This window comes from Cyprinodon tularosa, unplaced genomic scaffold, assembly GCF_016077235.1.
Source record: "Cyprinodon tularosa strain WSP-4 unplaced genomic scaffold, ASM1607723v1 ctg341, whole genome shotgun sequence".
Taxonomy (NCBI): domain Eukaryota; kingdom Metazoa; phylum Chordata; class Actinopteri; order Cyprinodontiformes; family Cyprinodontidae; genus Cyprinodon; species Cyprinodon tularosa.
This window is the reverse complement of record NW_024039054.1, coordinates 19,585-47,028: the sequence shown is the minus strand read 5'-3', so window position 1 is coordinate 47,028 and position 27,444 is coordinate 19,585. Positions and strand designations below refer to the sequence as shown.

General features: G+C 38.1%; 1 protein-coding gene across 2 annotated transcripts in view; it reads right to left on the bottom strand.

Moving 5' to 3' along the window:
* Positions 1-1,372: 1,372 nt before the first annotated feature.
* nlgn3b (neuroligin 3b) overlaps positions 1,373-27,444 on the bottom strand; it is a 42,868-nt gene continuing 16,796 nt past the window's right edge. Inside the window, exons 3-7 of one of the 2 annotated variants that reach the window (XM_038294548.1) lie at positions 26,075-26,134; positions 25,144-25,293; positions 21,014-21,199; positions 11,101-11,890; positions 1,373-4,148 (exon numbers count right to left, since the gene is read on the bottom strand). In XM_038294548.1, the coding sequence (XP_038150476.1) occupies positions 3,356-4,148; positions 11,101-11,890; positions 21,014-21,199; positions 25,144-25,293; positions 26,075-26,134 (1,979 nt within the window). In that variant the 3' untranslated portion in view covers positions 1,373-3,355. The remainder of the gene's footprint in view (positions 4,149-11,100; positions 11,891-21,013; positions 21,200-25,143; positions 25,294-26,074; positions 26,135-27,444) is intronic. The other variant, XM_038294549.1, reaches the window with a different exon arrangement.

Below are 27,444 nucleotides of genomic sequence, written 5' to 3'. Positions count from 1 at the left end.
AGCATGCGTTATATATATATGAATAAACAAAAATTAATTCACAGTCTAGGGTTTCTAGCCTTTCCTTGAAAAATGAGATTGTTCTGTATATAGAAGGATTGCTCCATGTTATATATTGAGGTGATTTGAGGGAAATTTGTGCATATTGGGCTGGATTAGGTTTTTGGTACTTGCTGTCTCCTTTATCTCAGAGATTTCATGCTCAAGCAGTAAAAACGTGTTCTGGGTTGGCTTATTGTAAATACTTTTTATTTTCAAATGTAGTATAATGTGAGATCTTTACACAAACAAATCTTCCAACAGTGTATGACTTTCCAATTTCCTAGTCTCTAGGAGTTTCTTAGTGTTTATTTTCCTAAAACAGAATTCCTAATTTACTGAAAATGCAGCCGTCCTGTTGGAGATAAATGTTTCACTAATGGTTGTTCAGCTGTGATCTTATATCTTCTTTAATTTCACATTATGACATTTCTCAAGGGACTGCATGATGGAGAAGAGGGTATCATTGTTGCCTTGCAGCAAGAAGGTTCTGGGTTCAATTCTCAGCCCAGGATCTTTCTGTATGGAGTTTACATGTTCTCCCTGTGCATGCATGGGTTCTCTCTGGGTTCTCTGGCTTCTTCCCACTGACATGTCTGTTAGCTTAATTGTCTTCCCTAAACTGTCCTTAGCTGTGAGTTTGTACATGGTTGTGTGTCTCTGTTTTGCCCTGTGAGACCCTGGCGACCTGCCCAGGGTGGACCCTGCCTCTTGCCCATAGACTGCCAGAGATGGGCACCGGCCCTAGCCTCGTGAGACCATCCTGATCTCGTGAGCTTTCAAGATTTCACTCGCTAATCAGTCTGGAGACTCTCCGTTGAAGAAAATTTGGAGCCGTTCACCAAACGAACGTCCAATCAGCGTTGGCTTCGGCAAGAGTTTGATCTATCAATTGGCTCCTCTTCGTCGTCGCTCTGTTGCTTCGTTGATCTGATTGGTTTATTAGGCCCGTCTATCACCAACATAGGCCAATCAGCTAACCAGTATATTCGCCCCTTCCCAAAATTACTTCAACGGAAGGTTTCCAGATGGATATGTGGAGCAAATCCATCTGGTGGAGTCAGGTTACACCGGCCCCACCGCGACCCTGAAAAGGACTAAGCAGGAGAAAATGGATGAATGGACATCTCTTACCTTTTATCTCAGATTTTTTAAAGGATTGAATTCAGTCTCTTTCGTTGTTCATCTTCACAAGGGTTTTGGATATTGAGATCACAATGCAGAACCAGAAAGTATGGAGAACATTCCCAAAATATATAAATAATATACTATCAATTAAGGATACAGTAGAAGGGATGCACAGGCAAGTTTCAATGTCTGACAGGAACACCACTTTAGTTTCAAAAATCTTTTAATACTTGTCTGGTTTAGGTTAAACAATGTTATGATAGGTTTAAAGAAATCAAGGCTCAGTTCTCCAGGTTCATCATGTCCAGTCAGTGTTGGAAAATCCCTTTGATTTACTTAGAAAAGGGTCCAGACCACTTGGAAAAGGAGCAAAGTCTACCATAAAGTCATAAAGCTCCCTTTTTCTTTTCTTCTCTTCTCTTTTCAAATGATGAATAACTGAAGTGGTTTATATACAGCTAGAAAGTAATTACAGTCTTCTCTCTGAGGGGCTTACAGTATTCATAAACAAACAACAAATCAAACATCAGTCTAAGTTTATTCTGTACAAACAATCCGAGCCAAAACCATGAGTTAGTTAGAGTAGGAAAACACATCTTATAAGCAATATTTTGTTTATAGTGAAGCAGAAGTTATATCCCTTTAGCGTATTTCGCCAAAAGGAAACAAAAAACCACACAGAGCCAAAACAAGGATACTCAAGTGGACTACAATAAACTACACAACACTACATATGCAAAACCAAGAGGTTAATTTCTAAACGATGCCTAATTTACATTTCTGTTGCACAGATTTCAGTACATCCACGCACTCTCACACCCAAACAAACACACACATACATACACGCAGGTGCCAGATTTGCACCGCCTGATGGGAACATTTAGGCAAAGTTGAATATTTTCTATGGAGGGCCAGGGGAGAGGTTGAAAAAGAAATACAAGCGTTTCAAATGTAATATTTAAATCGCACAATTAGAAATCCAGTTTAAAACCATTTGATTACTGTACATTTTCAATTACATTTTAAATAGGAATTTTAGATTATATTTATGAATCCATTAACACTGAAAATTGAAGACATATTTTAAAATCTTATATCCAAGTAAAGATTTAAAAACATACATCTAATTACAAGTAGCTTTCCTCATTAAACATTTTAAAGGCAATTTATGTTTCCCTTTTTTCTTTTCACCTCTCATTTTCAAATCCTTCTTGTGTTTGTATTTTCTTTTTACGTCATCCTCTCCTTTTATTTTTGTAACCCAACAATTACAGCCTTTCAACAGTTTACATAAAGCTGATAAACAGGCTAGTTTTAATTTATTAATGGTTTAGTTGCATCCGATTAACATTTTTGTTAAACCATATAAGCAGTGCAGAAGCAACTCACAAAATAGTTTAGCTACAGCTCATTATCAGTAAAAGCTTATAAATCTTTATCTAGAAATATGAACGAAAAAACACATGTTTAAATTGCATTACTTATTAATGATCGATAAATACAATTTGCAATTCCTCTTTAATAATACAACTTAAAATGTGCAAATACAAAATGCTTTTCAACTGGATTTTTAATGAAATTATTTAAATTTTTGATTCTAAATGGTAGTATTTCTTTTTCCGTGTCTCTCTAGGTCCTCCATAGATTTCATGGTGTGTTTCATTCATCATCCACTGCAGCTATGCTTCCACAGTAATTTAGTGTTAAAGAGATGTACAAGGCGTTTGGAAAGTAATTAAGAGTAAAAATACTTTTTTTTCATAATAAGCAATATGACATGAGAAATGTGTATAAAATAGCTGGATAATAGCAACGGTAGTAATGCTTCTCTGTTTTTCCTCTCTAGCCGTCATGAGTCGTAGTGTCACTTTGTTCTGCGAGAGCAAAATAGATATTACAGAGTAAGAAAAAAGCTTCCCATACAAATCCCACTGTATAAACATTATACTAAGTTCCTGCTAGGCAAGTATCCAGAAAGTGGAAAATGAAATGCACTTGTTTTCTTTTAAACTGCCTTTGACAATGATTATTATAAAATGACTGCAGGTAAGACTTCCTACTATGAAAGAGCAAAGGCAGGATGTTTGCGGTGTCACACCTTTGGAAAAGACAAACATACTCGATCCTAATTTACGTTCACATTCTAAATACAGCTTTGAATGCTCATGTTTGGTGTTCTGTCAACAGGCTATACCCGAGTGGTAGAGTGGGTGCTGGGCAAGCCTGTGGAGCTGTAGCCGGCGGGGAAGGTGCTGTACGGACTCATGTTGGACAGACCCATCAGGGAGTTGGGGATCATGGTGATGTTGTTGGGCGTCATCAGAGGGATGTCGTCAGGCGAGCGGCGCTGGCTCAGAGAGTAGCTGGGTGAGGCGTGGAGAGGATTGTGAAGCGCTTCACACGGGCTCCTTTGCTGAGACGACAGGGTCTCGTCCACTGTGTTGGCATGGCTCGCATTGTTGCCTTTGCTATCGCGTTGTGGACTGGGCTGCTGTGAAGTCTCCTGGCGACTGCGCTTGTCCTTGCGGTAGTACAGGGCGGCGAAGGCCAAGACGTTGAGGAAGAGCAGCGATGCTCCCACGGCGATGGTGACGCTGAGCTCCGTGGAGTAATCTCTGGGGTTGGGCATAATCAGAGGACCCATCTCTCTCCCGCCCTCCCCGTCACTGTGGGAAGTGGACATGGGAGGCCGGCCTGTGCTGCCAGACCTCTTGCCGTTGGACTGGGTGGGGTCCAGGGGGGTGACTTTGGTGGTGGTCGATGAGTAGTGGAAAACATCGTGAATGTTGTAGAGATGGGGGACCAGGTGTTTCCAGAAAGCTACTTTCGTGGCTCGATAGTGGTCACGGATCCGAGGCTTCAGGCCGATGTGCAGATAGAGCTGGTCGTAGGGGTCATACTTGGACCAGGCCACCTCCTCAAAGCGGTTGGCCTTGGTATGGATGAACTTGGTGTCCTGTGGGACTGGCTTGTTAGGATCCCTAAGAATAAAACACACAAAAAAAAAACTTTAGCAAACAACACTAGATTAGATTAAACTTCACGGACATTACATAAATAGAACTAAAAAACAATGAAATAGTTTTTGTCTCATCAAAGACAAAAAAAAAAAAACTTAATACAGTGGATCATAAACAGTATTTGTAGTTAAAGCATTTATTGCAGACACTAGGGGTGTAAATAATAATCGTTTTGTATCGATGCATCGATACAAAAGCCGACGATCCGATGCATCGATACGTCCGCAAGATAATCGATTCATGTTTTTTTTTTTCCTCCGGTCTATTTTTATCCATTTGCTCCTGGGCGTAATTCTACCTCCCGTGCTGCCGTGGCGCTTAAAAAATTCATAACGATATTACAGCTTTCATTGATTTATTTCAAACTTGAAACTTTGTTTAGCCTGTAAGGTGTAAAAAACATAATAATAATTTTTTTTTAACCAATTAATCGATTAATCGAATCGAATCGTGGTGTATTCTTGAGTATCGAAAATAATCGAATCGTTGGGTCAGGAAATCGATACATAATCGAATCGCCATGATGGATGTGATTTACACCCCTAGCAGACACTAAATACATTCAGTTTAATTTTTTGAAAAGGTCAAAGTAAAATGATGAATAACTGATGTAGCATCTGGTGGAGTTTTCTGAAGGGGGGGCTATAAATTCAAAATAGACGTATACCAAAAAACAATCAAATGTATACTGAGTTAATACACCAGTATATTTATATGAATGGGAACGACAAAAAACATTATGAAATTTATTTTAAAATATATATATATATATAACTTCATGAACAGGTTTACTTTTTTGTACATAAATCTTGCCCTTCTGAGGCTTTGTGAAGGCAAATGTTTTGCATAGTCCAATATTGTGTCACAAACCTAAAAAAAAACAATGTACCAGTTTAATAATGGAGAAGCTATTGGTCAGCTTTATTCTTTTTTTAATATATAGAAACTATTTTCTGAGAATCTGTTAATTTACAATAAAACTATGCAAATTAACAAACATCTAGAAAAAGTACACTACATTATATAATTTTCCATGTGAATCCTAGATTGTTCTTTCTTCTTTGCTTTTTCTAAAAAGTGCTTTAAATCAGTCCTAGCTGTCTTTATCCATGCTGGGTCCGATCCTGATGTTTGAAAAAGGAGGCAGGGAGAGCAGAATAAAGCTACATGCTACTAGGCAAGCTTCTTACCAAACCAGGTCCTTGTATTTTTCTCTCTCTCTTGCACCAGAGTTGTGCTCCGCATTCGCTTATACCTTTGTATTGCAGAGGACTTACTGCGCATGTACAACTTTTAACGAAAGTCAATGGGCGAAGATATTTGCACCCTAGTGCGTAAATACGTCACCAATCCGCCGCAAAATGGAATGATGCTTTACTAGTCATTAAAGATTATATAGATATCTTGTACATCTAAAAAGTATATATCTTATATATATATATATATATATATATATATATACCAATATCGGGCAGGGCCCTGATCCAGCACTAAAATGGTGGAATCGGTATCGGCGAGTACCAATAAATAGGGCACCGATACCATTTTACCAAAATGTATGGTTGATACCAAAAGTTTATTCAACTATTATCACCCATTCCAGGTAGGCATATATATATATATATATATATATATATATATATATATATATATATATATATATATATATATATATATATAATTTACTTTTTAATTATGAATACAATTATAAATATTTTGAAATGTCTTAAAGTCGTAGGAAAGCAGCTGTTCCAACGGTTACAGTTCTAAATTCTCAGAGTGGTGCCCGGCTTTACACGAGTGAATAAAGTGAATGTGATTGGTCGATTATCAAGAGGGCGGGATTGTTGTGGCGGAAGGTTCGCAAGCCAGTTTGGTTGTGGTCGGTGTCTCGGAAGCATCTTGGCATCTTGCTAACCAGTTAGCAACGTAGTGCTAGTAGGTTCCCAATGGGAGATTACAGTGGGACCAAGTAGCACTTACCAACAAAACTGTCAAGGAACGCTATGGACAGTGGAAACATGCAAGAGGAGGAGAGTTTTGTGTCAGAGGTAATGGATGAGTCTCCTCCATCATACAGTTTTTATTTAGAGGAGGAAAGCAGGGACGAAGTTGTCGTGGAACAGGACGCCAGGGCTGCAGAAGCTTGGTTTGGTGTAGAAAGCTTAAAGCCATACATGTTTGAACCCTTGCCTCGCAAAAAAAGTCTGTGTGTTCATAAAGAGGTGCCAAGTTCATTTCCATTAATCCTATAGGCAATTTTTTCTTAGGTTTGGTAGTGTGTCATATTCATTCTACTTCGAAGTCATAAATGGAGGAGTGCTCCTTTAAATGCTCATACTTTCGTATATTTTTTACATTACCTTAACCTAACTCCGCTTTAAGTTTTTGCATACAGCAGTTTTAAGCTATCTGCTCTGTAATGTTCTCAAACACATATCTGAGGGCCTCTTAGAATAATCATATTTATACTGGGATCAAATTACAGGTGGACTCCATTCACTAATTAAAACACTGCTGAAGAGAATTTGCTGCTGGACGTTGTTTAGAGTAAAGTGAGATTAATACAAATGTAAAACTCAGTCAACAGCTTTTTATTTGGAAAACAAAAAAGAGTTACTTTCTTCCTTATAGCACCTAATAATCCACTAATTAGTTTTATCCTATCCCAAAAACTCTGTATTATAAGTATATAAATATATATGTATACATCAAATTCTGTAGTTGTATTAATACTTTAGAAAGAACGGTGAAGGGTTTTCTATAAAACTACAAAAAGAGTAAAAAAGATTTGTCCAAATGAAAGAGCTAAATAGACGCTCAGTGTAATATCCCCATCTATCCTCAAAGGCACAGCTTTTACCAATTCGTACACAGCAGCATTAGCAGCCCACAGTGACCTGTGCTGAGCTTTCGCCTTCTGCTGGGGTCAACCTACACAAAGATTTATTGCAGCTGTAGAGTACTTCCAGCAAAGCAGCAGAGAGGTCCTCCACTAAAGGGAAACTCACTTAAGAATCTCTTGGCTTGAGGGGGAAAAAAAGACACAGCAAGGCTTTGCTTTAAAAAAAAAAAAAGCGGCAGATCTTTTCACTGTCGAAATCTAAGAAACAAGATTTTTCTTTTTAACTGTCAGCATCAAAGTTGGAGCTTGTCTTGAATAATAAACATCACTTAGAAACACATGGAATACATGTTTAATATTTCATTTTTGATGTCAAATATTACAGAAATGAAACAGGTTCTTGCAAATCTACAAGAGAGTTTCACACAGCGATAGAAATCTCTGCTGCTGTTTATTCAGATTAACAGAAATAATTCATTGCTAAAAGAAATTAAAGCTCAATAGGAGGGGTAAATGCTAATATTCTTTATTCAAATGAGTGTTTGACTGACATCAGGGTATGGTGAGCAAACATCCAGGAAGTGCTCGGATGGAATAATTTATTTATTAATTATTTTTTTTAGAATGAGAGATACTGGGGACTTTATGATGATACCAGAGACAATTTACTTTTTCCATAGATGGGTTCCATTGGAGGAAAAATACACTGCTATAAACACAGCAAGGTTTCTGCTGTATGTAACTGATGGTGGTGCAGCATCACAGCAAAATAAAAGCTCTCTGAATGAGTAAAACCAAATATTAAAACGATGAAAATCAAATCTTATAGAACATTGTATATTTATTATGAAATGTTAAAATTTACTCTATTTTGAAAAGCAACATGGCCGCCTCCTATCTGTCTTACTCTGAAGCTTCTTAGTTTTAAAAGGCCAACCAGATTGTTTAGTCAAATCTATACTTTTTTTCTTTCCTTCTCCTGATTTTAATTCTGTAGATCAGGGGTCTTTAATGTTTTCCAGGCCAAGGACCCCCAAACTGATGGCGAGATGGAGCGGGGACCCCCTAATTATATATATTGTATAAAATAGTGTTATATCAAACTGGTGCTACAGTCACTCTGTTACAGATGGAGTAATGTAACGAAAGTAATTTCTTCCTGGGATTAATAAAGTATATCTGATTTGATTCCTTGTTCATGGGGCAGGTGTTGTGAATGAAACGGTGCCCAGATTGAAAGAGCTCCTTCCTGTGTGTCGCTGAATGTGTGCATTGATGACTAGAAGACATCTTCTGCCTCCATTTATCTGTTTACTACAGTGTGTTGAATTCCTGTTAATGTGCATTTAAAGACATTTCCATTAGTGGAAAAAATGGCAGGACGGAATATAAATATAATATCAAATATATTCTCTGGTTAATTTGTCATTTATGCTGAAAAAGATCTCAAAATATAAGTCTTTTTTTTTTAGAATTTTAAACAATGTAATTTAATATTTCCAAAAAGATAGAAAAACTTTTAAAGATTACATATTATGTGTCAAATCTTGATATTCTTTCTCTGACTATTTGAAGAACTAAAAAAATCTAGAGTCTCTGTTTCTGTTCTTACTATTAAACTTATTGGAACAACAATGACAACATATATATATTTTTTTTTTATATCTCCTCATTTCCACTCTTTTGTCAGATATTTGACTTATTTTTACTCAGAAACACAGATCTGCATTGATGACTGAAAGACATCTTCTACCTCCATTTATCTGTTTACTTCAGTGTGCTGAATGTGTATTTAAAGACATTTCAATTATTGGGAAAAATTGCAGGGGGGAATATAAAATAAAACTGTAATCAACCAAAACTTTCGCAACTCCCATGCAGTACCCCCGCAGACCCCCTAGGGATCGTGGACCCTCTGTCGAAGACTTCTGCTCTAAGCTTTACCCCAGTCTCATTGGCGATGATAATACACTCATATAGCTTGTAAACTACCGAAAACCTTTTAAAGAAGAAGAAGTTGGCTGGCAAATGAAGTTAACTATTAGGTACAGCTGCTCTGCTCTCTGTAGTGATGGAAAACTGGAGACAAAAGTCCAGTGTTGCAAACTGAGTGACTTTACTGTTATATTCAGGGACTTTCAGACACCTCTTAAACAACAACAAAAAAAACAGTAAATAACAAATGACTTTTCTTTGTGTTTTTAACAAATCTACGTGAGCACAGGAATGGTGCTACCATTAGTGTCTCCAACAGCAGCTAGAGCTGTAGTGAGTCTCTCACCGCTGTCTGTCAGGCAGCTGCCTCGTCCTGAAAGCCCCACATGCAGTCAGAGAAAAGAGAATAGACCTTCTCTATTTTCCCACAGCTAATCAGGGGCGGATCTAAAAGGGTGGCTGGAGGGGCATGGACACCTCTAGCCAATCGTAGGTAATTCCTGCTGCCCACCTAGCAGGTGATTTGTTGTTTGTTTTGTTGTAATTTACCACCTCTGGAAAAAAGCAGTTATCCACTAGACAAAATCTTGAGGTCCTTTCATAATTTAAAGTTAAGGCCTGAACACACAAGCTGCTTACGACTTTTTAATCTCTATGTCACATTGACTGCGTATAGAGAGGCTCTGGCTAGGCAGGGTGAGCAGATCTGTACAGATTTTTTATTTTTATTTCTGTGTCTTTGCTATACAAAAATTTAAACAATTTACCACATTTGACTTGGACAAATTATATGAAAAGTTCTGGGAAGTTTATCCAAGTTTTTCTTTCTTTTTTTTTGATAAAGCCGTGCTTACTTGTTCTGTCTGCCGCTTGTTATTTTGGTTTTTGTGAGGCTCAAAGAGGATCACTACTTTATCCATTTTCTGTCCTCCTATACTCCTATCATAGGTAGAATATTCTATTTTTAAATATTCAATTGATTGTTTTTTGCACAAGTCTGACCCGCTTACTATAAACACGATGTGCGACTCCAAACTGACTATTTCCCCGTGTGATTAACAGACTTTATTTTCTATTTTCCCCCAAAGTGGATGTGTTTTATTTTGTAACTGCGTCTCTCTTCCTGTCAGCTGAAATTGCTGCTGATTAGTCTGACTTAATGGTGAAAATATGCCAGAGTGACACGTTTAGAAACAACTCCCAATTTGTATTGAGACTGAAGTAAAGAGAATCTGTAAAATGATGAAAATAATGAAAATAAAAAAAATAATGCGATTTGTAAAAGGATATCTAAAAAAAGAAATAGGAAAAAAAATAAAATAAAACAATATATAATATTGCGATAGACTGGCGACCTGTCCATGGTGTACCCCGCCTCTCGCTCGTAGAAAGCTGGAGATAGGCGCCAGGACCCCTCACAACCCCAGCAGGGATAAGCGTGACAGAAAATGGATGGATGGATGGAAATATAAAAGAAATAGAAAATGAAATCTGAGAAAAGAACAAAACTACTATCAAAATCTTTTTTGATTAAGAAATCTTTCAGTTTTATTTCTGGATTTAATGTTTTAAATCTAATTTCCGTTTTCCACAGTAACGAAACAAAATTCCCTCCCTTTCCATCAACTCTTAGATAAATGGCAGTAAGGTCTAAAGCATCTACAATGCACTGTTTCTGCCTCAGAAAAGATAACACAGATGTAAAAACCTGCCAGTTGATATTTAATACAAAAGGATCCTCCTAGTTGTCGTGTAGAAAATAGGTAATGATCAAATTAAATATAAAACAAGAAGACGATTTCTAATTAAAATTAGCAGCAGCACAGGAGGTAGACCTGTGTTTCAGCTTTTAGACTTTTGGGAATTCAATAAAAACGCAGCCTTGTTTTTTTCATGAGAGAGTTTCAGTTTAATAAGAAAGGAAAAATGAGGTAAGGGTGAGAGAGATGTACGTGGGAATTCAAGCAGCTCTTAATTAGTGGACTCTACTTCAGAGTGAAACCAGCACTGCGGCGGCCTCTCAATCGAGACTGGAATGTTGAATTAGATATTGAACGGGAGTCAGAAGGACAACCGGACCAAATAAGTAAATCACATCTATGTCCCTCTGTTGGTAGCTGCTGATGGACTCACCCGCTCTTTGCAAAGTTGGTCCAGTACGTCATAACCACGGCGCTGAGCATGATGTCATTCCTGGAGAAGTTGCAGGGGAACAGATCAGTGGGGCCCACCATTGGGATGCCGAATACATAAGGCACCTCATCTCCGTGCGCTGAATCGGACCACACCGGCTTCATGAGGCTCTGGCAGTGGTGATAGAAGGCGTAGAAGTATGTAGGTGAGCCGTAGCGGGCATGCAGGTCAGCTGTCACCACTGATGGCTCCACCCACTGATGGTCAGTGAAGAGGGCCACAAGGGTCTTCCTCCTGGTCTCTGGGTTGTCCTTGTCAGCCCAGTCTGTGTACATAAATTTAATTGTCTCCCTCAGGGTGTCCTTACCCTCTGGGTAACCATACAAGCTATCCACGAAATTCGCCACGGCGAAGTCAAAGTCGCTTCCGGAGACGCCGTCCTCCAGGTCCATCACGCTCTCCACGAAGCGAAGCCCCTCTCCCTGATTCACACCCAGCATGATGTCGTAATTTAGGAACTCCCCCTGCTCCATCAGGATCTCAGGATCATCTGGGATCACGTCACCGTCGATGACGGGGCCGAAAGCCACTCGGTAGCGGTCGGCCTGGATGTCTTGCTCTACGAGCTCCTTGGCGCTCTTCTTTTGTAGGCAGGACACCATGTCCACCGTGTCCAACACGTTGCAGCCAACTCTCTCAGCGAGCATGCGAGTGTACTTGACTGGGTGGTAGTTGACAGCCCAGCTGGAGAGTGCTGAACCGCTTTGGATGATGGCTCTATGGAACAGACCTTTGGGAGAGAAAACATGAAATAAATAAATATATTTCACAGGATAACAGCTTGTTTTTGACCTATCAAATGCCTTCTGCTTCATTTTGCAGAGCCCTCAGCGTATCATGATTCATGTAACACTAACCATGATTCACATTTAGGATTGTTTTTACTTTCTGCAAACGACATCTACACATATGCAGGATGACAGTAATACTAATTCTGCTTTCTTTTTTTTCCTCTGCTGTAAATTCTACACCTTATATATGATATCACTTTTAAATATCATTCTAACTGTACAACAATGACAATATTTATCTTCTAAACTTTTAAAACATTTAACCTTTTTTATAAAATATTCTTCTTCCAACACTAGTCTGTTGCAAAAATTAGAAATATCCTTTCCAGGGGTAATGGTTAGAAAGTAGTCCATGTATTTGTTACTTCAAGGCTGGACTATTGTAATTCTTTACAATCAGGCTTTTAACTACACAAACTGTAGTTAAAAGCCAAAATGCTGCAGCCAGAGTTCTGATGAAAATTAAAAAGAGAGATCATATCTCTCCTATCCTAGCTTCTCTTCAATGGCTTCATGTTAAATCCAGAAGAGATTCTGTCTTCTTTTACACAGTAAATACTTAATGTCTTTTTGCAGCCACTTCAGATGTTATCATACCAATAAATGGTCATTATTAGTGGCTATCAGTCCCATAGAATGGCTTCAGATTGTGCTAGTAGACTCGGTAGGTTGTTATCACCAAGTGAATCCTAATCCTAACCCTTAAGTTATTCCTTTTCCTCCTGCTGAATTATTGAGTCTATTTATGTGTAATCTGAAAATTATTTCATTAGTTCTTCATGTATTCTATAATGTAAATATAACAAAATAAATAAAAATTATCCGCATCGGACTCATATTAAACAAACCAAAGAAACATAAATCTCCTTTCCTGTCACTGAGTTGTAGAATCCTCTCCCTACAAATATTTAAATCTCTGTGAAAAAATGCCGATCATTCTTTGATAAGATCCTGGTCAAACAGATATGCAATGTTTGTTTTTAAAAGCTAATGTGTCTAACTGACCTAGTTAATGATTTTTTTTTTTTATCCATAAAACTACGGCAAAAATTAGACTAAATCAGGAAATTTTAAAATGTGATTGGCTGTAGGGAGAGCAGAGACAGAGGATGCTCACAACCAGATTAGCTATGGGGAGAATGTTACTATGGTGACTGAAACAGAGGTTTCAGTTAAACGGAAAACTCAGAGTTTCCCATATTTCAGGTTTAGAAAACTTAAAAGTTTTCAGTAAAGCTGCTTAGTTTCTCAATGCTTAGTCCTGTTTCTGTCCTAGACATAATTATGGGCTCAGCTTTTACTAACTGGATGTTCTCTCTTTTATCCTTTTTGACATGAAAACTGACTCAGAGCTCATCTGGTTAACCATTTCTTTCCCAGGCCGAGCCCCCTATGGAGCTAGTTTATGTTACTTTTTTATTTTCCTTCTGTGTGTCTGCCTCTTCTTCCTTGAACCGTATTGTTATAAGAATGTGCTTTATAAATAAAAGTGGTCTGGTATCACTGAATATCTGATACCTGATTCCTGCCTGTATCACCATCACTGCTTGTTGAAATAGGATAGTTTAACCTCTCCACGCCTTAATCACCAATATTTCTCTTTTCCTTTGGTTTCAGAAACCTGTATTACACTGAGATTATACGTGTTTGCGGATCAGTGCTTCTATGTTCCTTTTGTATGTCTGCTTCTATCTCATTGAAACCTGGCCGGCCTCAGCAGAAGGCCGTTCACACAGCATGGCTCTACTGGGGGTTTCCTTCTGTGAAAAGGAGAAGAAAAGAAGTTTTTCTTCTCCATTGTTTCTGCATGCTCATCCAGGAGTAGCGTGTCCTGCAAAGTTACCTGACTAAATCCAATCAGCTGATTTAGACAAAAAGCTGAACCTTTAATCTGACTAGATGATCCGATTGAATTGTCTCTGTAAAGTGCCGTGAGATTACATATGTTGTGAATTAGGGCTATAGAAATAAACTGAATAAAAACAAATTTATTTTAACCAGTTAAGTCCTGGTTTAAAGGGATAGTTCGGGATTTTTGACATGAATCTGTATGGCATCCCCATCACCAGTGTCATGCAATCACACTGACTTACCCCTGGCAGCATCCTGTGAGCAGAGTTCTCGTCCAGCTTTGGTCAAGCCGAAAGTAGTCCGGCAGGTTTGCTAGACCCAGCGAAATAAAACGTTTCTCTTCCCAAAACATTATGTGTTCAAAAGAGAGATATTTTTGCATCCCAAAAACATTGTAGTGGAAAAAGTCACACGTCGTTATCACTTGGTCCTATTTTCTCTCTGTTCGTATCAGTGCGCGCCGTCATTCTGACAGCGAGCTCAACAACAGCCAGATGCATGTCTCGCTCCGCCTAGCTGCTAGGCGGAGCGAGACATGCATCTGGCTGTTGTCAGGTTAGTAGGCCCTAGCTGTCAGAATGACGGCGCGCACTGATACGAACAGAGAGAAAATAGGACCAAGTGATAACGACGTGTGACTTTTTCCACTACAATGTTTTTGGGATGCAAAAATATCGCTCTTTTGAACACATAATGTTTTGAGAAGAGAAACGTTTTATTTCGCTGGGTCTAGCAAACCTGCCGGACTACTTTCGGCTTGACCAAAGCTGGACGAGAACTCTGCTCACAGGATGCTGCCAGGGGTAAGTCAGTGTGATTGCAAGACACTGGTGATGGGGATGCCATACAGATTCATGTCAAAAATACCGAACTATCCCTTTAAGTTTTTTTTTTTCAATATTATATTTTTTATCTACCTCCTTTCATTCTTATTTTTAAACGTAAAATGACTGCCTTAAACGTAAAATTACAACCTGTAAAAAACAAAGAAGTATGAAATTCTAAACCACTGCAAGATAAAAGTGTAGGAGCCTAAATTCAGTTTAAGTTATGATAAAAGAAATCATCAATAAATTACTGTGTATATCAGAAGTTAAAGGTTTCTTATATCTAAGGATATGCAATATTTTTAATTGCACCGAGGTTCTTTTGCAAATGTGCACGGTTTGTCTCTGGATGTTTAGGGCTTCTGCTTCAGTGTTAGCCAGGTAATTGGAGCCACAACATTTTCTGACGTCATTTACATTCCTCCCAATCTTTTTTATTGTTTTATTTTTATAGAAGTTTTATACCTGTATTGTTTTTATTTCTTAAGTAAATGGTTAAACCTAACGGAGAGGATCCCATTTGATCTCTGTTTTTTTCCACCTTCAAGAGGATTAAAGAGGGGAAAAGAGTGTCAAGCTTAAGGCTTCATTACTTAGGAATCTACCAAAAGCAAATGTAAGTTATCAAACTGCTTTATAAAGAAATTGTTTTAAATTGAAGTCAGTGACCAAAAAAAATCTATCAGTGTTTATCTATATTAATAAGGATATTAGAATATATGAAATTCAACTTGAAACACACAATCTGACCACAATAATGTCATTCACTTCAGCAGACACAAAATTATATTTTGTTCTGAAATCTTTCAAGCGAGCTCAGAGGATTCACCAGATTAAAGCAAACGAGGAATGTTGTGGTTTGCTTTGATAACTCGTCAGAAGGACACAGCAGAGCAAAGACTGATGAAGCCACGACAGATGGCAGGTTGGTGAGCAAAGAAACATATAAAAATGCCTACCATGTCCTCTGCTGTTTCTTAAATTTCTACCATAAGTCTTCCTCTCTATGCAGATCACATCAGGGCATGTCAAGTTAATGGTCAATTTGCAGCACTGTGTCAGCGAGTAGGCGTCAGGTTTTTACTCCACCAGTCCTATGCAAACATACTGCAATTGTAGAATCGTTAATATGGTGTGTCTAACAAGCTGCGGCTCTACACAGACTGCTGACGCCAACTGTACAGGGGCCGGGGCTGTGCTGGGAGCTGAATATGCAGTAACCCTGATCCCTCAGTGTTGATACAGGAAACAAGCTGCTCTTTCGACCTGTTTACATGCGGCGCATCACCTCTGTCTCTGGGGGATTTGCATGTAAAAATGTCACAACCCTAACCAGACAAGTCATATCAATGTTGTGTTAAAGTTTATATTCAGAGAAAGGAAAATGCATCAGCAGGGTTACTTTCTTTACTTTTTTTGCAGGTTTTTTTTTTTCCATTTTTCCATTTTTTAAATCATTTTTTCTCAATTTCAGCGCAGTAGTGAGTCGGTCTACTTCAAAGGCAGCTGGAGGTCTTTGTCCATTTGCTGCAGCGAGTGAGCACATCCAATACAAATCCCCACCACCTCTGTTGCACTGACGAGAACACGCAAATTCTGCCCTCCTGATTTTATTCAGCATCAGTGAGGGAGCTGAAAGATTAGTAAATCAACAATAAGAGGGTTCAATTCTGAGAGGGCCACACATGCTGAAGTACAGACCTCTGAGACCTGCAGGACGCTCTGAGAGGACGCCTTTTGAATGCAAAGCCTTTTGTTACCTGAGCTTCCATCCCCAGTGTGGTGGGTTATATCTACTCTCTTTGGTATTTCTCTTTTTTTTACTAAATCAAAACCAACAGAACCATTTGCTAAAAACATGTCAGTTTGCAGGTTATACTGTGTCTTCCATAATCCATTCAACACAAGAGTTAGCAGAAAAAACTAAGGGGTTCAAACACGCAGTAAATACATAAGAGTTTTCTAGATATGAAAAGCACAGAAAACACAAATACTTAAAAAAATATATAAAATATAACTGATTTGTGTAGCAAATCAGCTGTAAGTTAAGAAAATCTGCTCCAGGCCACTAGAGGGAGATGGTCAATAACTTAAGTGGAATCAGACAAGAGAAATTACAAAAAATGTACGACTATGGACCAGACTGTATAATTGACGACTTGACCAAAACACTAACATAGCATAAGCTAATTTTTGCACCAGAAATACATCCAAATCGCGATGTGAAAAGATTACAGTATTGAGAGTACTTATTTATAAAAGTACACAAAAGTATATGATGTAAAATTTTAATAATGACAGAAACCAGGTAAACCCAGCAGAAAAAAATGTATATGCTTAATATTAATATCCCCTTTAATCTGGAATTCTGTTATGACATTTTTTTGATCAGGCACTGTACACTTTATAAGTACAGTGTAATAAAGAAATAAAACCAAAAATGACCACAATCATTTCAAAATATAAAACCTAAAAATTAGCTCCTGGAGGCACAATATGGATTGTACTTCCGGGACAGAGCAGGTGGAGCATTAAAACAGAAATGATGCAGAGACATTCCTTCTCTCAGCAAAGTCAGGGTTCCTGTAGGATTTTTAGCCTTGGTGGTTGGCTATGTCGCTAAAATCCAATATATGTTAACCTAACTTAATGAAATCATGTGTTTTTAAACATTGCCTGAATCAACACTGCATACATCTAATTTTAAGTCACATGTGAGGATATGGGCTTATACCATTTTGCAAACAGAGTGGGCAACAGCTAACCTGACAACAGCCAGATGCATGGAGCTAGGCGGAGCGAGACATGCATCTGGCTGTTGTCAGGTTAGGCAACAGCCAGGTGGAGTTTGGTTTTGTTTCTGTTTTGGTTCTGTTCTGTGTTCATTTCTTTTTTGGGTTGAATAAAACTTAAAGTTTGAATAAAGTATAACAAAAAAGTAAGAATACCTCTTTTGTTAATTAGACAGATATTAGGCTTCTCATTAAAAAGACTAATCTGGCCACACTGTGGCTCTCCCTTTCTTATACCTCATCCAAAATACTTACTGTAGGCCTAGACTGCTGGAGGACAAAGGGACCTCTTTTCATCATTTTGTCTCTTTTCTCCCATTCTGCAGTATTTGTTAGTTTAATCTCTAATGTTATGCTCTCTGCTTTATCTCATAGCAGGTTCATCTGGTCTGTTCCTGTTTGGCTGTGACACCATCCTGGAGAGAAATATCAGCAGTGCTGCTGCCATCAACATCTTCGTTTATAGATGTTGGAGCTTGGCCTGTTTTTCAGTGTAGTCCTGTTTCTCAGACTGTGACTAACTGGATGCGCCCTCCTTCATCCTCTGACATGGGAGCCGGCTCGGAGCTAGTTTGCCTGGTTGTGCGTTTCCTGGATGGGGCCATCTGTGGTGCAGGTTGACAGTTGCCTTTTGTATCTTTTCTATATCTGCTTCTGTCTCCTTGAACCCCAGTCGACCTTAGCAGATGGCTGCTCACACCAGGCATCGTACTAGTAATATGTGATACCGGGCATTTGCCCGGTGGGCCGGTCCTAAAATCATACCGTCCCCAACACTTACTCTCTGGCTGAAGCATCTACTTGTGACACTAAATAACTCAAGGAGATCAAGAAATAATACAATGTTAACTACCTAAATGATGCATAGAGTATATATAGCCCTTCCTTGTCATGCACATCCTTGTGACGGTTGGCATATGGTGTAATTTTCTATTTCTTTAAACTGTAAAATCTTGCAACAAACTAAATTATAATAAAAATTCTTTAAACCAAACTACAATGTTGCTCTTATATTTGGCGAATTTATTTTCAAATATTTTGCAAAAATATGTACGTTGCATGATGGGGTTTTGAATCTAAAGGCTAACTTTTCCTGTCTTAGGTGCAGGGGTGTCCATAAGTGGGCCAGTGTAGATGGAAAAATCCCAGGGCCGAAAATCATTCCAAGTCCCAGCCTGGCTTACACTGAGCCTGGTTCTGGTTCTACTAGAGGTTACTACCTGTTAAAAGGGAGTTTTCCTCTCTACTGTCGCTGCAAGCATACTTAGTGTGAGAGGTTGCTGAAGAGTCAATGAGTTGATGCAATCAGCTGGTTTTCCTTAAATAGAAAACTTTGAACCAATCTGACCGGATGAGCTGGTTAAATTGACTCTTTAAAATGACCTGAAATTACATGTATTGTGAATTGGCAAGATAAATAAAATGAATTAAATTTAGTTAAATGCAAAACGATTTATTAACATACAAAACATTGCCAACTTAAGCTTAAATAAGAAGTCAGAGATAATAAATAGAGATCAGCTTGGGAGCCAAAAGAATTTATGTAAACAAGCCAAATTTTGCCTCCCTGCCTAGTGGCAAAAGGCTACACAGCATTGCTCCAAAAAGATGGTGCTAAGATCTTTCAGCCTGACATATTTTAGGTAATGTTATATTTCAATCTCCAGATGCTGCAGAGGCATCACTGGATTTGAAGGTTGAATCCAGCTGAAGGTGTTTCTATGACATTTAAAAAATTGTTCACCTTTTGTGTTAATTATGTGATAAAAAGGAAGCAGCGTAAATGTGTCGCTAAATATCTAAAGACTTTCTTGTACGGTGCTGTCTGTTGACTGAAAATAGCTCTTTATTCTAATGTTTTAAAATAAAACTGAACCAACTGTTGAGAACTTCCCGCCGTTTTTGGTAACTATTCAACTTTGCTGACATGCACGCGATAATAAACAGATCCATCTTGAAAGCAAATCAGTTCTATTGGTGATAATCTTGGATATTGACGCGCTGGTATGCTGAGAACTTTAAATAAAAATCAGGCTTCTTTAGGAGGATTAATTTGTGTGGAGAGGAACAAAAGCAGTCACTTACTTAATAAATATCCCATCTCACCCACCCTGTCATCATGACACTTCATCTCCCTGCTAAAACATGCATGAAACATTGTTTGAGTTCTATGGAGGGAATATAGCTTTATTATTTTTAGAAGTAGAAAATATTTTTCGTAAATACAGATAAAAAGAAAAAACAGAAATGACACATTGAAAAACTCCTTAATCAGAAGAAAAAAAAAACATTTACATTTACAGAATTTAAAATTTCTAAATAACATTTTTTAATTTCTTTTTTTCAGTATCTTTAAGAATTTCATTCTTTGGAGTGAAGAGCAAAGGTACATTTCTATTGGTTTAAACGCACATTAGCAAAAATGTGATCAATGTGAGCCTCAAGAGCGAGCGTTTGTACTCAGGCTACAGCAAAGCAAATGTGATTTCTAAAACTCGATCTGAAAAATGGAGATTCGAAGAAAATAAAAAAATAAACAATCTAAGAAAGCAGCAAAGTCTATCGCATTTTGTTAGGAATCCACTTTGTGTGGGTTGTTTGTGTTTTTTTTTCTCTCCACCACCAAGTGGTGCCCCGTCCTCGTTGGGCCTCCCTGCACACCTCGTTGGATCATTATCTGGTGGAGTATTTAAGCAGTGGACTGTCACTACCTCGACGCCAGAGTGTTTGCCAATTTTGGGTACTCTAGCCAAGCTGAGTTTAGCTGAGTGTAACCTGAGCCTTTGTTTCTCTGAGTCTAACATTTTTTTTGTCTTTGCCTTTCGGCAGGAAGCCTTCCTGTGTAACTGGACAACTGGCCTTTTCCCACTGGAAGGATTAACTGAGTTTACACTGAGCAGGGGAAAACACCCACATGTGCCGTTCAAGTCCCTTTCGGAAATCCAATTGATAGTCCGCTCCATTGCTCCTCCGAGTCCAACGAATGTTTACCTGTCCGCTCTCCAACGAGTTCCCTCTTCTCTGGATAAACCCAAACAGACTGGATTCAAGGATTAACAAGAACCCCCTCAAACGTGAGTCCCGCTCCAACAGTATTCTAGCCTCAGTCAATTTTCCTACGGTCCCTGAGCTGATCACTGTGATCTCCCCTACAGACTTTCCAGTTCCGGTTCACCAGTTCAAAGAGTTCCAAATCCAACTCCTGTTCTCGTTTCCTCAATAAACCTGTTTAACTTTTCCCCTGGTTCTCTGAGTGGTTCTCTGCATGTGGGTCAGATCTCTTAAAACAATCATGACACATTTTTTGTTTTTATTTCGATATCTTTCAAAGTTTCTTTTCTGGATTGCATTATTTTTCAAAGAGCCATTTGAAGCAACAATAACAACCAGTTTGTATTGAATGGTCTAGATCAGGGGTGTCAAACTGGTTCCAGAAAGGGCCGTGGGGCTGCAGGTTTTCTTTCCAACCAAGCAATAGCACACCAGAATCCAGTCATCTCATCAATGTTCAGATTGGACTCACTTGATGAGATGACTGGAGTCTGGTGTGCTATTGTTAACTGAAGAGGTAAAGCATATTTTATATTCTTACCCTCTGAGTGATGGGACAGGGTCAGCAGACTGACGCACGAAGCTCCAATCCCAGATCCGAAGACTGTAACGCGGCCCGGATCTCCTCCGAAGTAGCCAATGTTTTTACTTATCCACCGCAGGGCCTGAATCTGATCCAGGATGCCATAGTTTCCCTTTGCTGCTTGGTCACCAGTGCTGAGGAAACCTGGAGAAAACAGAGAAGCAACACATCCAATGCTTAGGTTAGGTCTATGTGCACTATAGAGGAGTCGCATCTCTAATCCAAGGCTGCTGCCCAGCAGGGAGCCTGAGAGAACAGAAACAGATTCCCCCTCAGGTGTAAATGCGACTTTGTTCTCTCCTGCTGTGTCTCCCTTTTTTGAGTCTCTTTTTTCAGATCGGTCACTTTATTTCATCCCACGTGCATGAATGGTGTTAAACTCAGAGCCTCTCTCCATCCTGTCAGGTACTCTCCCATCTACTGTAGCTGCATTTAAAATCCCATGAATGGTTAACAGGAGCACTGACCTTGTAAATGATCAGAAATGCTGCAGCATTTATCATCTAAAGCATTTTCACTCTCAAGAAGAAGAAAGGTTGATAATCTTGTACTGATAAGATAAATCTCTGGACAAAAAATAAACCAACTGCAACAAGGAGTTTAGGCAGAGAGAATTGATGAGCATTTGCATTTTTATTCCTCTAAAGAAATAACACAGACTCCTTCAGTGGTGCATAGACCTAACATGCTTAGATTTTCACGTATATTTGAGCTGTTTTTGTTCTATAGTGATAAAAAGATCCACTAATTTCAGGTAATGCTGTCAGAGCAAAGCTTTGCAAACTGTGGTTCATAAGGCGAGGATGCAAAGCTGTTATGATGCTTAAAGAACAACACATTAAATATTATGTAGGTATTTACTTATTGCTTATTTGGTGGAATTATTTTACCGAGTAAAACAAATATTAGCTGGTTAATTGGTCAGGTTATCTGTTAGATAAGACTGTGTCTTTCACTGATCAAATCTTAAAAACAGAATTTTTTGCATCTTTTTATATGTTTTCCCCAATAAGCTGGTTAAGGTTAAGAGCTAGAAATGCTTCCAAACAGCAAAGATACATTTTCCTTCTAAGTGGAGAAAAATGAGAGGAAGCCATTTTTTAGCTAGCTGACACGACCAGTTTTGCAGGTTAGCCTGTTTATATAGCAGTTTATAAATGCAAAAAAAAAAAAATGGTATTTGAGTGCCTAACATTTATGTTAGGGTGACCAAACGTCCGTATTTCCCAGGACATGTCCGTATTTCACCTCCTGTCCTGGGCGTCCCGGGTTTTTTTTTAGAAAGTGAGGAAATGTCCTGTTTTTTTTAAATTACCTTCATTGGACCATTAAATTTACAGACGCTAGGGCACTGCGCACGACGCTGCGTGTGACGTCACCCCTGAGCTGCGCCAGTGCAGGCAGCCTTGTTCTTAATCAGAATATAGATTGCGTGGCTGTCAGTATGCCAACAACATGCAAAGGCACAAGTGTATGTTTACCAACGATTTACAAAAGAGTTTCCCCGCTTTCAGACCGGATCGAGACAAATGGGAGGCCTTGTGCACAGTGTGCAAAGCAGGCACATATGTCTCGGTGTCCAATGGAGGTGCAAGGGATCTGAAAAGCCACCTGGACTCCGAAAGTCAAGATATTCTATTGATATGTTTGTTCGTTTTTGGTACATTTTGAGTTATTTTTGCTACAAAAGAGGTATTTTTTGTTAATTAGCTCATTTGTTTATTTTTTCCCAATAACCTACAGAACAGACATTATTTCGTTCATTGCTGAGGCTGAGTATCATCATATTGGGAGTTGAGAGTTATTGTTAACTTTTATTGTTAAGTGAGGGATGTTTAGATGAGACATTATTTCTTTCATTGTGCTATTCATTCATTACAGGAATTGTTAAGCATTTTTAATAAATACATTTTGAATAAAATTATCATTTGTTATTGGAGTTATTGCTGACTTTTACTGAAAAGCATTTTTAATAAATCAACTGTTAATATCATGTTATTGTAGGATTACCTAGGCCTATGCATGGGAACAGAGATCCCCCGCCGCCACCCCCCGCTCCAAGGTGTCCTGGTTTTTCAAAATGAAAATATGGTCACCCTAATTTATGTGTTTCTCTATGTTTTGTTTTTCTTCCCCCAAAAACACATACCAAACTGCACTGTAAAAAAGTTTAATAATTTATTTGATTTAAATGCATTTAAATTCTTCCTGTTTTAGCACTCATTTGTGGGCGTTCCATCCTGGAAATGGTGCTACTTAAGGGAGCTAACTTTTTCAGCTTTGTATTTATACATAAATATAGTCTTTTCGAGTTTTACTTTTGCCTTCTTTTTAACCTTATAAAATAAAATGCATAATCTAAAGAAATAATCAACTCAAATGCAGATACACACGGTGTAATCATATTTTCCTGGACTGGTCTGTGCATGTCCGATGATGAGATCAGACAAGCACTTTAATGGAGAAAATGTAAAAAGATTAATATTGTCTCAGAAAAGTTCTGATATATTTTTACATGTAGTTAAGTAATCATTGGTGATTTAAGGATATAAATGAGTACTTTTCCTACCATAATTATACTGTTTATGGCTAGAAATACTTCCAAACAGCCAACATACATTTCTAAGTGGAGAAAAATGAGAGGAAGCCATTTTGGATAAATATCTGCTTGCACATGCACAAATAACAGCTTCTACAACCTATTTCTAAGATGAACTCAGAATAACAATTTTATTGAAGTCATCACAATATATTGGTCTTATATATATATATATATATATAATATATTTGCTACATTAAGCCATTATGTTAATGCTAAGTCTTAAACAATGCTGCATTCAGGGCTGATTTCAAGGCGGATTTTCTTTAAGAAAACCTTAACTTAAGGTTATCATGCTTAGTTACCTTTAACAGTTTTCATAAAATAAACATGCAGGTATAAATACCTTTTTTATTACTGAGTTATGTGTTTGTAAATATTGGTGTTAAAGCAGTTTTTTTTTGTTTGTTTTTTTACAAATTCTCATTATGTTGAATGTCATTTTGAATACATTGTTACAGTGTAATACATTCATTTTCTGCTGTTGAAATCATTTTCATCACTGAGTTTTGGGCCTTTCAGACAGGACAAGTTTTGTGCTTCATTTGCGGCGGGGTTCACAGAGGATTGGCGCTCACTTGTGTTGTCATCTGCGAATATGCATCTAAATCATGCTAACAAGCAAGAGTTAGTCTTAGCTCTGTTAGTTAGGAGAAGAAGATAGGCAGTTCTGGCTTATGAAAGACTTCTGATTTCACAACAATAGTTTCCAGGACTAGTTTTGGTTCAGTAAAGGTCAGTTTGAGAGTTTTCTGGTGAGAATTGGACCATTGCTCTCAATGATCAATACACACCCTACACAGTACCAGCTACTCCTCTTTTTTGCTCTTTGATCTCCTGCCTTATGAAACGGTTTGTATAGGCTGTGCATCTGCAGTCCTGCCTGAAAGACCAATTATTTTTCTTTCATAATAGATCATAAAAACTTTTTTTTACAACAAATATCATTCATCAAATGATGCAGATCTCTGCCCAGGTCCCCCTTGAAAATAAGATCCAGATTTCAACGGGGTTTACATGGTTAAATAAAGGAAATAAAAAAAATAAAAATAAATGTCACTTGTTTAAATTAAATCAATGATTTCAAGGCAAGAAAAGTGATATTTTATTTCTATGTTTATTACAATTTTATTGCTCTAGTTAATGTTCATTTTGACCATTAGGCCCGTTAGGCGACGTTGGTTCCCTGATCTTATCTAGAAATGGGCTCCCAAATCAAACCCTGCTTAGGTCCCTATTCAACTGTGGACTGGCCAGTTTTCACATATATGGAGCTATTTTTTTCCATTATTGGTGTGAGCAAAAACTTAAATGTGAAAAAACAGTAAAGTTACTCTTAAAATAATTTTTTTTGATGAGGCAGCATTGGTATGGTTTCATTTCTGGATTGCTTTTTATTTCTTAATTTTCATTTAACTAGTTTAAAAGTTCTTTTTTTTCATTAATAAAGGAACAAGATTCACTCCAAACACACACTCTGTATCATCACCTAATATTCCGATCCTGTAGTTGAGCGTGACGACGACGACGTTCCCATAACTGGCCAGAATGCTGCCATCCATCATGTTCCCAGTGCCCTCCATATAGGAGCCTCCGTGGATGTAAACCATCACAGGTCGGGCTTCCGAATCCCTTATATCTGTAACACACACGCACAACCTGAGCAAAGAGGTGAAGGTACAACAGCAGTGAAGTGGAGAATTAATGGAGAAGTGTTGCTGAAACTTTATATCACATTGCCCGGTATGAGGTATGAGAGAGGTCTGCTAAGAAAATGTGCTTGGAAGCGAGCCAGAGCGGTAGGCCTGAGCTATAAAAGCTGTAATGACAATCAAAACATGCCCTGTAAATACACTCTGACAAGAGTTATGAATCTAATCAATGGTTCTTTATGGAATATGGAGGTGTCACCCAAAGCAAACTTGCATATGCAATTCATCAAACATATTCTGTATCAGATGTAAAGAGGAGAAAAGGTTTGACCCAAGCAATGAGAAACACATAGTATCAATATATAATATGCACATGCAGACATAAAACATGATCTTTTTCTATTGTGTATTTGAACTCAGAAGCACGAGTTTACATTAAACTTCTGGTCTCTGCTTTTTTTTTTTTTTTAAAGCAAATTAGTTTTTTAGAGAGACTTTTAAGAGAGATGAGCAGATAATTCAGTCTGTGGAACAACAGAGATGGTGCACTTACTGAGACGACTGCAACATTTCCTAATTCAGGACAGGGGATGCACTAATAGAAAGCCTACAGCATTACAAATCAGATGACCTTATTTCATGTCACTCAAAGAAAGAAAAAAAAAACAACAACAGTCGTCTGGAAAAGGTAAAAAAAAAAGAAGAAGAAAAAAAAGATTTGAGGAAGAAGAATCCATGCATCAAAACTTTGAGCTCTTAGAGAAATACCTTCAGATATATGAATCTCAGCGTTTGCGAAAGCCGCCCCCCTTTTCTTGTGCTGGCTCCCTGGGATTCAGAAAGGAGGGGAAAAAAAGAGGTAGAAAATTCAAAAAAAAAAAAAAAAAAAAATCATGGTAGTTTTGAATGTGCCTCTTCTTTAATGTATAGCGCTCCGATCAAAGAGGCAGCATGAGGAGGAGAGAGCCAGGATCTATTTTTGGTGGAGGAACAGGAGACTGTTAAAGGAAAAAAAAAAAAAAAACTGCTTCTTAAAACAAGAAAAGGTTTGTTCGCTCATAAAAAAATACCCCCGAATCGCTATGTCTGTCACACCATATCTTTTAAATATTTTAAATCATTAAATCTGTTATAGATTGTTAAAAAAATAAAATAAAATTTAGAAAAATCAGTACTGATGCATAAAGGTGCGGATTTCATCCATGCTTTTTCAGGCGTTCTTTGTGATTTTGTTGCGGCCGGTTAACAAGTTAAATACTCAAATACATTTAAAATGATGAATTACCAAATTTTATGTTATTTTAGATAAATAATCTATTCAAAATGTTATATAATTAACTCAAATATAGAGTGATCACTTTTTTTTTTCGGGGTCACTAGTCAGTTGCATTATTATTTCTTGGGGTCCAAGGCTGACCTTAGTGGGAACCCCGAGTGTGAAGCTACTTTGGGCGGCCATTTTATTTTAAACAGGCAACTTCTAGCCATTTTTTTTAAGCTTTTCTGAAGGTCATCAGAGCTGACCTTCACACCATGCAGGGCCTTTTTCAGTCATAGTATTTCTGCAGAGCCTACACATTCTGGACACAAGCTGTTACCTTCAGGCTGGCAGTACAGAGTGCTGTCTGCAAACAACAGCCACTAGAGGAGAGTTTCTTCCTCCCAGTCTAATAGACAAGATGAAAACCTCACAGCTGCTCCTCTATGAAACAAAAAGAGTTTATTTCCAGCTTCATGGCCTCCCGACCCTTTCTTTTTTAACATATTTAAATGGAATAGTTTAACATTCTCCTGGGCCTTCTTCATGTGGGGATGATTGGCTCCCACTGAGGTTTGCATTTAAAGGTCGGGGCTCACCTAACTACTTTATTCAGACCTGAGACGCTTCAGAGATTAAGCACAGATCCATAAAGGCGACGCCCAGCCTGCAAGGGTACAACTTTCCTTAGGCTACAGTTCTTTCTTGTTCTTTCTTTTATCTGCAGCCTAGATCTCCATCGGGCCTTAATTTTAATGATTTCTGGAATGTTCTCTCAACACTTTTACAAACATTCATCATAAATGTCTGGAAAACATTTTCATAACAACTTGAGTACAGGAGCTTTTAAAAATATTTAATAAACCTCAATATAAATGAA